This window comes from Lontra canadensis, unplaced genomic scaffold, assembly GCF_010015895.1.
Source record: "Lontra canadensis isolate GAN:19392208 unplaced genomic scaffold, GSC_riverotter_1.0 scaffold36, whole genome shotgun sequence".
NCBI lineage: Eukaryota > Metazoa > Chordata > Mammalia > Carnivora > Mustelidae > Lontra > Lontra canadensis.
Window position 1 is genome coordinate 9,866,217 of NW_022631030.1, and position 14,650 is coordinate 9,880,866.

Sequence of the window (14,650 nt, forward strand, 5' to 3'; positions counted from 1 at the left end):
TTTTTTTTTTAAACATTAATATCGTTAGATCTTTGCATTTGTTAGAGATATTTTTCACAATTTGCCATGCATTTTTATTTTGTTTATGCTATTTTCACATGCAGAAGTTTTATATTTTTATTCAAATCTATTATTTTTGTGCTTTGTGGTTTTCTGACTATATTGTTATGTTTGGAAGGGTCTTCCCTACCTCTAACTTAGAAGAAAGTTCCCTGTGTTTTTGTGTTTTTATAGTTTCAGTTTTTCATTTAAACCTTGGTCCATTAGAAAATAATTTTATGTTTTGGAAACGTATGAATTTTTTATGAAGATAAGATACTTTAGGATGATAGTTGCTTACGTTATTTTCTCTTAAAAAGTTATTGGAAAGTAGATTTTCCTCATAAAACTGGGTGAATGAGGACATAACATGACATACTAAAATAATAACTTTTGGTATTGAAAATTGATGAGGGTTTTTGTATCTTTTTGTTAATGTCGTACACGGGGAGAAATATTTGCAACTGGCTCATGTTCTCCTTGTTTGCAGACAACCAAAAATCGGATCTGAGAATGTAGCAAAGAGCAACTACATGAAATTAAAGCAATAATGTAGTAGGTTTATTTCTTCTCTTGCCCAGAAATATTTGGATATAAGGAGACTACTAGAGAAAATGTTCCACAGCACAAGTTTCTAATCTGCATGACTCTTTTGTAAATGTTGTATTAATATTTTATTTTCAGCTTTGCTGCATAAAATCCTAGTTGAGAATCCATCAGTAAGGATTACCATCCCAGACATCAAAAAAGATAGATGGTACAATAAACCACTCAAGAAAGGTAATATCCTGAAAAATATGAGTATTTTTTTTCTGTGAAAGAAAAGACACTTGCTGTCAGTGTTACAAGTCAGTAACACAAGATGTCTGTGGTTTCTGTCTTTATGTAGGTTGGTTATAATGTCTATTGGGGAAAACAGAAATGCAAAAAATAATTTCGAACTTTATTAATAGAAGGTCAGAATACTATAGCTAAGTGTTTAAGTCTTAAGTAATAGAGAAAACTTGTCTTCCAGAGGAAATCACATTAAATCTAAGGTCTAAAGATTGAAGGAGAACTAGCCCGCTGGGTACTAGCAAGATGAGTGGCAGATTCTGAACAGAGGAAGCAACATCTGGAGAGTCTTAGAATTTGGAAGGTGGTACATTTGAGGAACTTAAAAGTAGGCCAGTATGGCATGGACCATGTCTGGCTTGTTCATCATCGTGTCACCAGTGGTTAGCACAGTGTGTTGTATATTGTAGGCTCTAAGTAAATGTTTATTGAGTAGATGAGCAAATAAAGAAGGGAGAGAGGTTTGAAATGAAGCTAGAAAGCTAGGTAGTGACCAAATTGTGGAGGGGGACCTTTTAAACCACATTAAGGATTTTGAGCTTTAAACTTAAGGCCATTGAGGAATCTTTTGAGAGATTTTTAAGCCAGGAAGTACATGATTATTTATTTGGTTTTAAAAGATCTTTCTGGCTACTTTTTTTTTTCATTGTTTTTGACATTTTTTATCCTGATGTGAGAAGATGGTACCTTGGATGAGATTAGTGGCAATGGGATTGAAAGGAAGAAGTAGATTCCAAAGAAATTTACCAATTAGAATTGATAGGATTAGTGATTGTTTATATGTAGAAAATGAAGGAGGATGAGGAATCTAGGAGGACTCCTTTCTGGGTTGACTAACTCAGAAAATGATGGTACCATTTACTGAGATATAATTCAAGAAAAATAGAATTGGGGGGAAATTTTATTTGATTTTGGATATTTTGAATCTGAGAAGTACAACTGTCTAATAAGGGGATATGTGTATATGTGTAACTCAGGAGATAGGACCAGACTTGAGATGTCAATATTTGGTGTTTTCTGCAGATAGATGGTAATTTAAACTGGTAGATGAAATTGAGCATATGAAACTTTAAGCAATGCCAACATGTAAGTGGTAGGTAGAGGCCAGGGAAACAGAAAAATAGCCAAAGAGATGGGAGGAGCATCAAGAGAACATGGAGGAATTGAAGTTAAGAGAAGAAAATGCATGATAGTAGCAGATACTGTTAAGTGAGTTGATAACATGCAGCCTAAAAGTTTGCCCAGTAGTTATTCATGGTTGTGGCAGGAACAGGTTTGGTGGAGAGGTGGGAGTAATTGTCGAGTACAGTGATTATAGTCTAAAAGAGAGATAATGAAGCAGAGTGTAGACAGCTCATTCAAGCAGTCTGGCTGTGAATGGAAGGAGAGAGGATAATGGCTGGAGATGAATGAGTTTTTAATTCTTCTCCGAATGCATCTTTTACCTTTCATTCTGTTCTAATAGTAATCCAGCTCTCCCCTGGGAACATAGGCTTCCTCTCCAGTGGTAGATGTTTTCTTTCCCACATGCTCCTGCCCTTGAAACATGGGGTGGGACGGACATCCTTGCCACTTTCTCCCTTTTTCTTCCTACATTTCTCCCCAACTTCATTTTGAATCTCTTATTATCAGATTACCACCCACAGTTCCATCCTTGTTACAATCAGCTTTTGAACCCCTAATGAAAATTCCTGCCACATTGTCACTCTCTCCAATAAGACTGATAATGTACATTTTGTTGTGGTTCTTGGTGATTTAAATATTCATTTGGATGATTCTTCCAGCATCCTGATCTTTTATTTCCTTGCTTTTCTCTTCTCTAGTGATCTTCTCTTCAAGTATCCTGCTTTTTTTTTTTTTATTTTTTTATTTTTTTTTTAAACTTTTTTTTTTTTTTTTAAGATTTTATTTATTTATTTGACAGAGAGAGATCACAAGTAGATGGAGAGGCAGGCAGAGAGAGAGAGAGAGGGAAGCAGGCTCCCTGCTGAGCAGAGAGCCCGATGCGGGACTCGATCCCAGGACCCTGAGATCATGACCTGAGCCGAAGGCAGCGGCTTAACCCACTGAGCCACCCAGGCGCCCCAAGTATCCTGCTTTGACTACTGGCAAAATTTTTTCTGGTTTCCTCCTCTAGTACCCTGACTGTAGCAATCCTTTCACCCTATAGTGGAAATGCAATCCACTAATACTTCTTCCTTTTCACTGTCTCTTATCTGCTACCTCACTAGGTCCTCAGTTCTATCCTCACTATTTTTTTTTAAGATTTTATTTATTTATTTGATAGAGATTATAAGTAGGCAGAGAGGCAGGCAGGGAGAGAGGAGGAAGCAGGCTCCCTGCTGAGCAGAGACCCCCCCCCCCCGCCCCTCCATGTAGGGCTTGATCCCAGGACCCTGGGATCATGACCTCAGCCGAAGGCAGAGGCTTTAACCCACTGAGCCACCTAGGCGCCCCCATCCTCACTACTTTAAATCCCAAGGTCAGCCATTATAATGACTTCTTTACATTCAGCTTCCGCTTTCTGATCCTATTCTCTCTTCATCATGCTTACTGGTCAAAACCCAACCCAAGTTTAATCCAGTCTTCTGCCTGTTCTACACTTACACCTGCACAGCTGATGGTATTTGGACCAAAATACATAACAGTGCTCACTTTAAATTCAGGATCACTAATCTCAAGTGAGCCCTTAACTCTGCCAGACAATTACATGCATTTCTCCACTTCTTTCACAACCTCACTCTCCTAAATCGCATTTTTATACCTTTTCTTTTTTCTCCAACTTCTAATACCTCCTTCCCCATCCACACTCTCAGCCGGTGACAGTACTTCCTGTTTCACTGAGAAGTAGAAACAATCATAAGAGAACTTCCACAAGCTCTCTTCACCATCTATACTCACCTGACCAGGTGCCTCTGTGCTCATATACGCCGCTTTCTCCTCAGTTGCTATAAATAAATTGCTCCAGATATAAGTCAAATCTGTCTTGTGCACAAAGATGAATATATTAACAAAGTCCCAGTTCTCTTTTGCTTACTCAGGGATGTTGTCTAGCAATTCTTCTGCCTTCCTCCTGCATCATTAATTTTTCTTTCTCTCCTTACTGATCAGCATGCCAGCATGCTGTTTCTTTAATCTTACTGCCTGATGCATAGTAGCCTTAATAAAATATTTGGATGAATGAATTAATAAATAAAATGTTTGGCTAAATTAAGTGTGTTTAAATGGTTTAGGGACAGTTCCAATTGAGAGGAAAAGGCTGAAGGTCTAAGAGAGAAGGAATGAAGGAGCATCAAGATCCCTGAAGAGAAAGGAGGGTATGAGGCTCACATATAAGTAGAGGGATGGGCATTGGATAGGAGCATGGAAGGGAGGAAAGGATGGGTAGTTGTGGGAATTTAATAAGAGTATAGAAGTTTTGAAGTAATCATTTGGAGAAAGGGAGAGGAAACTGACTAGAGAAACAAAGTTGTCTTTGTTGTTGTCTTTGACAACAACAGTTGTCACTGTTGAGGATCCAGCTAAGGGAGTAACCATGATTTTATAGTGGCATCATATTCTGTGTAATAATTATTCTTGGTACCTTTTTCAGGGGGGCAAAGAATGTTGGATAGAGTAGATTCATAATGTTTATTGCCATTATCATCAATTATTTATTTTAAAATGTTTTGATTTTTTAACTTGGTCTCTTTGTCTTCATAGACCATTGTCTGTTACTATAAATGGTACCATTAAAACTATGGCCTTAGTATAAAATCCCACACTTGAAACATACTTACAAGTCAGGATTTGTGAAATGTATAATTTGATAAGTGAATCCTTCTAAGTTTATAATGACCACATTTCTTAAATAAATATAATGACCATATTTCTTACGTAATCATGTACAACATGTACATTTTTTTTTTTTAGGGGCAAAGAGGCCCCGAGTCACTTCAGGTGGTGTATCAGAATCTCCTACTAGATTTTCTAAGCACATTCAATCCAATTTGGACTTCTCTCCAGTGAATAGTGCCTCTAGGTAAGATTAATTAATAAAGATCAAATAGTTGTTGAATGTAGTATTCTCATATGAAATAATACATTATATATTTTTTCTTAATAATGAGTGTAATTTTTATCAGTGTGAGAATGGTAATGTGGTCTAAGAAAGGCCTGATTGATTTTTTTTTTTTTGTTTTGGCCTGATTGATTTTACCTGAAGATATATATATATATTTTTTTTTTTCCCATATCTTAATGCTCCAGTGAAGAAAATGTGAAGTATTCCAGTTCCCAGCCAGAACCACGGACAGGTCTTTCATTATGGGACACCAGTCCTTCATATATTGATAAACTGGTACAAGGGATCAGTTTTTCCCAACCCACGTGTCCTGATCACATGCTCCTGAATAGTCAATTACTTGGCACTCCAGGATCCTCACAGGTAAGGGAATTCAGTTTTTTCAGATAAGTGGTGAAGAACCTCTAGTTTTTGTCATAAAGCCTTTTAAAAAAAAAAAATGTATAAATCTTAGAAATACAGTATTAACACTTTAGCATATACACATTTTTTTTTTAACAAGGAAGAGAGAATTAAAGGTTGCTTTCCTGTATAAGAATCTTAAGTCACAGAAAAGAATTTTCAGACCGAATAGCTATGATATGACTGCTTTTGGTGATACCAGATTTATTCAAGTTTCCTCTGTCTGACATGTAGAACCCTTGGCAGCGCTTGGTTAAAAGGATGACACGATTTTTTACCAAATTGGATGCAGACAAATCTTATCAATGCCTGAAAGAGACTTGTGAGAAATTGGGCTATCAGTGGAAAAAGAGTTGTATGAATCAGGTATGTTTCATAGATTTTCCTGAAGAAAAATGTAAAGTAAAACATGATCATTATCAGAGTGTTTTTGAAAAACAACTGGGGGACGCCTGGGTGGCTTAGTCATTTAGTCTACGTTTGGCTCAGGTTATGATCCCAGGGTGCTGGGATGGAGTCCCACCTTAGGCTTCTTGCTCAGCAGGGAGCCTGCTTCTTCCTCTGCCTGCCACTCCCCCTGCTTGTGCTCTCATACTCTCTCCCCTCCTCTCTCTCTTTCTCTCTGACAGAAAAATAAATAAGTAAAGAAAGAAAGAAAGAAAAACAATTGAAATTGCAAAGACTTAAGTAAAATGTTTTTTACCTTAAGAAATAATATTGAGGGGCGCCTGGGTGGCTCAGTGGGTTAAGCCGCTGCCTTCGGCTCAGGTCATGATCCCAGGGTCCTGGGATCGAGCCCCACATTGGGCTCTCTGCTCGGCGGGGAGCCTGCTTCCTCCTCTCTCTCTGTCTGCCTCTCTGCCTACTTGTGATCTCTGTCTGTCAAATAAATAAATAAAATCTTTAAAAAAAAAAAAAAAAGAAATAATATTGAAAGTCTTCTTTACGTTTATTAAAAATATCAAGAGAGGCAAGTCATGTTTTTAAAAACTGTATATACTTAAATTGTAACAGTAGGAAAGATTCCCTTCTCTGAAAGATGAATATATTAACAATCCCGTATTTCTTCCATCTCCCCTGCTCCCGCCTACCAATTTTTGTTGTTTATATTATTATAGCATATTTGTAACATTGAAATTCTAATGTGTTTAGGCTTTTCAAAAACCTGATGTTACAAAAAACAATTAGAGGTGAATATTACGTATTAAAGAGGTCTGAAAAACAATGTAATGCATGATTTTTCACTAAATCATGGATTTAAAGAAAAGAAAGCTATAAAGGATGTTATTGGGATAATTGGAGAAATTTAAATATGGTTTTATATTAAACAATATTTTTGTATCAATGCCAAATTTCTTGGGTGTTATAATACTGTGGTTTGTAGGAGAATGTCTTTGTTCATAGGAGAAACATGTTGAAGAAGTGTATTTTCAGTAGCTTGGTTGAAAACTTAAAAAAAAAAAAGACAACCACATAAAAAAAGTCAAATAAACATATACTTATCTATGTTGATAAGACCAGTGAAGGGTATATAGTTATTTATTGTAGATTCTTTCAGGTTTTTTTTTATAGATTTGTAAGCTTTCAAAATTAAAAGGTAGGGGAAGTTGTTACTATGCAGAAATCTGAGGCCAGCCTGATTTTCCTCTCAGTTGTATAGGTAATTTATTTTATTATTTTATTATTTTTTTTAATTTTTAAAAAAGATTTTATTTATTTATTTGATACACAGAGAGAGATAATAAGTAGGCGGGCGTGGGGGTGGGATGCAGGCTCCCTGCTGAGCAGAGAGCCTGATGTAGGGCTCGATCCCAGGACCCTGAGATCATGACCTGTGCTGAAGGCAGAGTTTTAACCCACTGAGCCACTCAGGTGCCCCTATTTTTTTTTTTTTTTTTAAATCAGGTAGGTTTATTGAGGTGAAACTCATGTAACCTAAAAATCATCACTTTAACCATTTTAAAGTGTGTAATTTAGTGTTTTGGTATATTCACAAGATTGTGCTACCATCATCATTTAATTACAGAACATCCCATTGCCCCAAAAATAAACTCTGGCAATTGGCAGTCATTCCTCATTCTTTCCTCCCTTCATTTCCTGGCGGACACTGATTTACTTTCTGTTTCTATGGACTGCCCATTCTGGATGTTTCATATAAATGGAATTATATAATATCATATAAATGGCCTTTTATATCTGTCTTCTTTTACTTAGCATGTTTTCAAGGTTAATCCGTGTTGTTTACATTTATCAGTACTTCATTCCTTTTTATAGGAGAATAATTTTCCATTATGTGGATAGAAGACTACATTTTATTTAACCATTTACCTGTTGATGGACATTTGGGATGTTTCTACTTTTTGGCTATTATATGAGAAATGTTGCTATGAACATTTTTGTACAAATTTTTTATGAACTTTGCCAGGGCTGTGATAACAAAATAATCACAGACTAGGTGCTTAAATAGCAGAAATTTATTTTTTCACAATTTGAGAGATGGAAGTCCAAGATCCAGGTGCTGGGAGGTTTGGTCTCTTCTGAGGCCTCTCTTCTGCCTTTCAGGTAGCAGCCCTCTTGCTGCTTCCTCATCTGGCCTTTCCTCCTTGCACATGCATACCTGGTATCTGTCTCTCTCTGTATCCTAATTTTTTTTTCTTACAAAGATACCAGTCATATTGGATCAGGGCCCACTTAGTGGTTTCATTTTAACTCAGTTACCTCTTTAAAGGCCCAGTCTCCAAATACAGTCACATTCTGAGGGGTTAGGGCTTCAACATATGAATTTTGAGGGGATACAATTCAACCCATAACAACACATGTCCAATTTCTTAGGTATATACCTGCTAATGGAATTGCTAAGGTATATAGTAACTCTGTGTTTAACTTTTTGAGGAGCTGCCAAGTGATTTTCCAAAGCAGCTGCTCTGTTGTGCGTTCCCACCAGCAGTGTGTGTGTGAAGCATCTCGTACTTTCCCAGAACATGAGTTTCACTGTTGCACAATTGTGGTATACCAGGGTGTTTTTTAGTCATTCCTTGAAATGAGAAGTATTACAAATGGTTTTGTCCTTTGGGCTAACCTTATTTTTATTGCCTTAGGTTACTGTATCAACAACTGATAGGAGAAACAATAAACTGATTTTCAAAGTGAATTTGGTAGAAATGGATGAGAAGATCTTGGTTGACTTTCGGCTTTCTAAGGTACTTTTTTTTTTTTAAACTGTTTTGCTGATATTAAAGAAGTATTACATGTTCATTGTAGAAACCTAAAAAATATGAAAATATAAAATGGAGAAAATAAGAATAAAGTTTGATCTTATCATCCAGAGAGAACAAAGACCTAATACTATTTCATTATGGTAGTCTTCATTACGGTAGAATTTTTTTTTTTTTTTAAAGATTTTATTTATTTATTTGACAGACAGAGATCACAAGTAGGCAGAGAAGCAGGCAGAGAGAGAGGAGGAAGCAGGCTCCCCGCTGAGCAGAGAGCCCAATGTGGGGCTCGATCCCAGGACCCTGGGATCATGACCTGAGCCGAAAGCAGAGGCTTTAACCCACTGAGCCACCCAGGTGCCCCATGGTAGAATTTTTTAAATGGTATTATATTTATATACATGGCATTTATAAATATGTGGTAACTTGTTATTTTTCATTCAGTATTCTGAACATTTGTTTTGTTATTATCCTTCTAAAACATAGTTTTTCCAAATGACATTTTCCTTATTATAGAATTTTTTTGTAGAAAATGTAAATAAGTAAAAATAAAAATAATCCTAAATTATACTGTCCAACAGTAATTACCCTGAATATTTTAAAGCATTCTAAATTTCTTATTTAATCCATGTATATATCTTTTTAATAACAGTTATGTTTGTCAAAATGTACAGTATAACTGATGAACATTTATCTGTTATAAGTAAGTCTATAATTCATATATATATATATAGAGAGAGAGAGAGAGAGAGAGTCTTGTTCACATTTCTGATTATTTCTTTAGGGATTACTGATTCTGAGGTTATAGTTTGGCTTTGGTATATAAGACCAAAAAAGCATTTTCTCTATTTCCTGAGAGATTGTACATGACTCCTAAAGGGGGTTGGAGAAACAGGTCACATTCTAAAATTGGAAATTTGCTGCATTACCATTGTCTAGATGCTTAGTATGGAATTAAATTATTAAGATTGTAGTGTAATAAAATTCTTCTCATAACTGAATGACTGGCTTTGTTGCCACAGTATTTTGGCAAGACTTCAGTGTAGGTTGTGTAGCTTAATTTAAATTTAAATTAAACCCCCAGTGCCAATGGAAAACAGTGACTTAGGTCCATAGATATCAATGCTTTAAATAACAAGGTGTAATTGTTTCTCTCTCTGAGCCCAGTGTGTTGCGAATGGTGATAGGTCCAAAAGCAAGTTGGAATTATTTATGTAGCCATTTCTTCTAGGATATTTGGTCTTCATAAGAGGACCTGATGAGAATTGTAGCTGGACATAGCTAAGGACGTTTGTCTCTTCTTAACCACTAAAGAGAGTTTGATTTTATGGCAGTCTCTTTTTTTATGTCATTTTTGGATATTATTCCTAATATAGGGTGATGGATTAGAATTCAAGAGACACTTCCTGAAGATTAAAGGGAAGCTGAGTGATGTTGTGAGCAGCCAGAAGGTTTGGCTTCCTGCCACATGAGAGATCCATTGGATTCCTGATGAATATAGTGCTGCTATGTTGACATTATTCTTCCTAGAGAAGATTATCCTATTCTGCAAACTGCAAACAATAGTCTCTGAAGAGTTGACTTCCCTCTAGCCAAACATTTTCCAATTCTTTTTGCATGTTCTTCATACAAACAACATCTATATCTTCACTGTAAGTAAAGCTTTGGGGAACCGATGGATAGAATTCGTTAGATATTTCTTCATCCTGTGTTTAGTGTCTAAAGACCCATGTGATGGAAACCAAGCTTTGGGGATACATGAGCTTACCAGCTTTTATACCAATGTAATGAAAGATGATATTCTTGTCGCATTATTGACAAGACATTTGGTTTCATCCAAAAAGTAGGTATTTCCTCTATGTTGATTTAATTATATGGATGGATTAGTAATAAAGCAATCCTGTGACTTTTGGACAGTAAATTTTTCAGTCTATAAAGTGAAGCCAACTTCAAAAAATATATCCTCAAGATTTGTACTTATATTTTCACAAGGGCCTTATCAGATATATAAATCTGTTTTTGAATTATAACTGTTAATTAAAATTGCAAGTAGATATGTTTTCTCCATTGTAGTTAATAATATATAAAATACTGGTTGGTCTTTCAAGTAGATGTTGAGCATGGACTCTAGTGCTTAACTACCTTTACTCTAAAATTACTGTTGCACATTTAAAATATTTTTCTATATTATTTTCTACTTTCACAGCCATATTTTAATTCTTTATTACAGAAATAAATTCTATTTTGAAAATGAATAGCTAACTCTGTGGACTTCTTGGTGACCAAGCTTCTAGGTAGTAGGGAATAAAAAAGGAGGGAGAAGTAAGGAAACTGTGAAAAAAATAGATCTGATTCCTAATTCTTTTACTATTAGATTTACTAAGACTTTGTTCTTCTGATAAAATATATATTAATTTTTGAATGTATTAGGTTGGGCCCTGTATTCCTTTTTCCTGGTAATTTATAAAATTAATCATCTTAGTCTGAAGCTAAGAACTTGTGAAATTTTATTGTTAGAGTTTATTGCTTATTAGTGTATACTGGTAAATTGTGTTAACTGCAGTATATCCATAGGAGAAATAAATTTGAAGTGATAGGTGACTCCTAAGAATTGAGCCAGTAAATTCTCAAATATGAAAAATTTTGTTCTTGAAAATTGTCTTTAGTAACTCTCAAAAACAGTTATCTCAGACTTTGGCCTCTCCTGTGAGCTTTCGACTATTAAAGACACAGCCAAGCTGACATTTCCACTTGACTCATAGTGAACATGTGACCAAAACCAGCTTTTGGTCTGTGTCTTCTAACCTGTTCCTCCCTAGTTTCTCTTTATGCCAGTAATGCTACATTCAGCTCTCCGGTTCTCTAAGCCAAAACCCCAGGAACCTTCCTTGACTTGGTTTTCATATTGTACATTTAATACAGCAAATCCTATTCAATTTAGCAAATTATTCACAATCTATCCTACTTCACACTTCTACTAGAAGCACTCTAGTTGAAGGCACTGTTACCTCTCTTTTCATATTACTTATCCTTCAACAGTTCAAAAAGGCAGCCAGAATGATCTTTCAAAAATGTGAATCAGGAATCCTTCCCCTGTTCTCAACTCTAATGGCTTTTCATCACACTTAAAACAAAATTCAAAATTTTCTCTTTTACCTCCTGGCTTTATGGGATCTGCTGTCTTACCAGCATCTGGGCCTGCTTTGCCACTTTCTCACTTATCCTGCCCTAGGTGCATTTGCTTTGCACATATTCTTATTTCAAGATCTTTTCCTTTGCTGTTCCCTTTCCCTGGAGTGCTTTACTCCCAAACATTTGTGTGGCTTGCGCTTCACTTTAAGTCCTTGCTTAAGTGTCACCCATTATGCAAAGTCTTTCCTTGACTTATCTAAAATGTTACCCCACTTCTATCATTCTTTACTTGTCATCATAACACTTACTATCTGATGTTATAAGATATTTTTATTTACCTATTAAATGTCTATTTCCCTCATTGCAGTATGTAATATATAAGCTCCTTGAGGTCAGGGATCCTATATGCTGTGTTCAGTTCTGTGTCCCCAGCACCTATAGGAACAGTGCCTGATGTCTTACAGCATGCAATGAATAGTTGTTAAGTGAAGAAATAGATACTCATTGATCCGGTATATCCTTAGAATAGATCTGGGAGCTGAAGACTACTGTCCATTTTGATTGCTGCCACTCTTAATTCAAGCTCCTTCATCTCCTCCCTGGATTTCTTACTAAAAACTAATGTCTTCCCACTTCCACTCTTGGCATTTCCCAACCCTCTCTCCCTCCAAGTCTTTTCTAGACATAGGTCCTAACTTTTTTTTTTTTTTTTAAAGATAAATTGTACTCTGACATTCCCTTGTTTAAAAACCTCCAGTGACTTCCCACTACATCGAAAATGGCATCTAAATTCTTTGCTTGGACTGCAAGATATACCATCTGTCCTCTTCGTTCATCATACTACAGGCAGAGAATCCATCTACTTCTACTTCTATTCGTGAAGCATGGCCAAGCTCATTCCCCTTTCAGGGCTTTTATGTTTACAGCTGCCACCACCTGGAATCCCTTCCAGCAGTTCACATGGCTTATTTGGCATTCAGATCTCAGCCCAAATGTTTTTACTATTCCCAATCACTGTCCTGCTGTTTTGTTTTCTTCATAGAACTGATTACTATCTCAAATTATTTATTGTCTGTCTCCCCCACCAAAATGTAAACTTAGACTTCATTTCCCGTTTGCATATCCGCCCCCCCCCGCTTCGTGCCCCTTTATATATTTTGTATGTGGAACAGTACGTGGAATATAGTAGGGCCTAAATAAATATTTGTTGAATAAATGAATGAATTAAATATCAGATGAAGAAAATGCTACAGGATATTGTAAGGGGAAGGTGAATTCTCAGCTATTGGAATTTGTGTAAGAATGGGGAGGAAGTTCCATTCAGACTTGGACAGATTAGCCCTCACATTTATAATTATGTGAGCATTGGCAACCACCTCTGTAAAGAGACTGATAATAACTACATTTTAGAGTTGTTTTTAATCTTAAATGAGTTAATGTATTTAAAGAGTATAGTATAACATATTGCACAAAAGGCATTCAATAAACATAAACTGCCATAATTTTTCTGCAGTGTTCATTGTGTTGTTGGGAGAATGTGTTTACTCCCATTATGAAAAGTAATGTTTGCTTATCGATGAAAATTTGGAAAATGTAAAAATGAGAGGAATAGAATTATTACCCAAAGATAACAGCTAAAATTTTGATAGAAAGGTCAACGTGTGCTGCATTGCATATATGCATATTGTGGTGTGTGAAGTGGGTATGATTGTTGAGATAAATATAAATACATAAAGTGTGTATGGTTTAACAAGCACTTGTAAAGTTAATCTGTTTAATCAAACTCAATTGCAGAAAAATCATTTCTGACCCTCACAAGCCTTTCCTTGTACAACTTCCCACTCAGAACCCTCTCGTTTCCCACAGAAGTAATCATAAAATTTATAATAATCTTCTCCTTGGTTTCTTTAGCTTTTTTAGCTATTTATGCATCTTTATTTTATTTTTTTTAATATTTTTATTTATTTGAGAGAGAGAGAGTTTAAGAGCGAGCACAAGCAGGGTAGGGGCAGAGGGAGAAGCAGACACCCCACTGAGCAGGGAGTCCAATGCGGGGCTCGATCCCAGGACCATGACCTGAGCCAAAGGCAGATGCTTAACCTACTGAGCCACCCAGGTGCCCCTATTTATATACAGTTTAGTTTTGCCTGTTTCAGAACTTCATATAAATGAAATTATGCTGTATATAATTTTTATGTGTTGCTTTTTTATTTTCATTAACATGAATAGCTTGCATGTATCAAATTCATTGATTTTAATTACTGTATAGGATGCCATTTATGAACATATCACTACTATGTATTCTCTCTACTGCTAATGGATGTTTGGATTATTTACAGTTTGACACTATTATTAACACTCCTGCTAAGAACATTGTTGTATATGTCTGTGAATTTCTGTAGGTCCTGGAGAATAGTGTGTATACCTATGAGTGGAATGAATAGGTTTTAGGACAATGCATATCTTCAACTTGAGTAGAATAATGGCAAACTGTTTCAAAAGTGATTGAACCAATTTATATGACCATGAAAAGAGGATGCAATTGCTGGAAAACCGTTTGGAATGATCTATTAAAGTATCAGAATTTTCATAGCAACAGAATATGTGTTTCTAGTATTTTAGATTTTCCCCTCCATTTGATGCTGTCAGTCTAATTTTTGCCAAGTTACTGGTGTGTAATATTTGTTTGGTATTAATTTGCTCTTTCCTGAGTTTGAATAAGGTTGAGTATCTTATGAAGTGCCTCCCCCACTCTTTTCCTCATTTAAAAAAAATTTTTTTTAAAGATTTTATTTATTTATTTGATGGAGAGAGAGTTCACAAGTAGGCAGAGAGGCTGGCAGAGATAGAGTGGGAAACAGGCTCCCTGCTGAGCAGAGAGCCCGATGAGAGGCTCCATCCCAGGACCCTGAGATCATGACCTGAGTAGAAGGCAGAGTGTTTAACCCACTGAGCCATCCAGGCG

The 14,650-nt window shown here is 35.9% G+C and overlaps 1 protein-coding gene across 1 annotated transcript in view; it reads left to right on the forward strand.

Annotated features, from left to right (window-relative positions):
- CHEK1 (checkpoint kinase 1) overlaps positions 1-12,391 on the forward strand; it is a 29,972-nt gene extending 17,581 nt beyond the window's left edge. The window contains exons 8-13 of the mRNA XM_032868849.1: positions 724-819; positions 4,786-4,894; positions 5,122-5,299; positions 5,573-5,704; positions 8,437-8,538; positions 9,930-12,391. Coding sequence (XP_032724740.1) covers positions 724-819; positions 4,786-4,894; positions 5,122-5,299; positions 5,573-5,704; positions 8,437-8,538; positions 9,930-10,025 — 713 coding nt within the window. The 3' untranslated portion in view covers positions 10,026-12,391. The remainder of the gene's footprint in view (positions 1-723; positions 820-4,785; positions 4,895-5,121; positions 5,300-5,572; positions 5,705-8,436; positions 8,539-9,929) is intronic.
- The last annotated feature ends 2,259 nt before the right edge of the window (positions 12,392-14,650 follow it).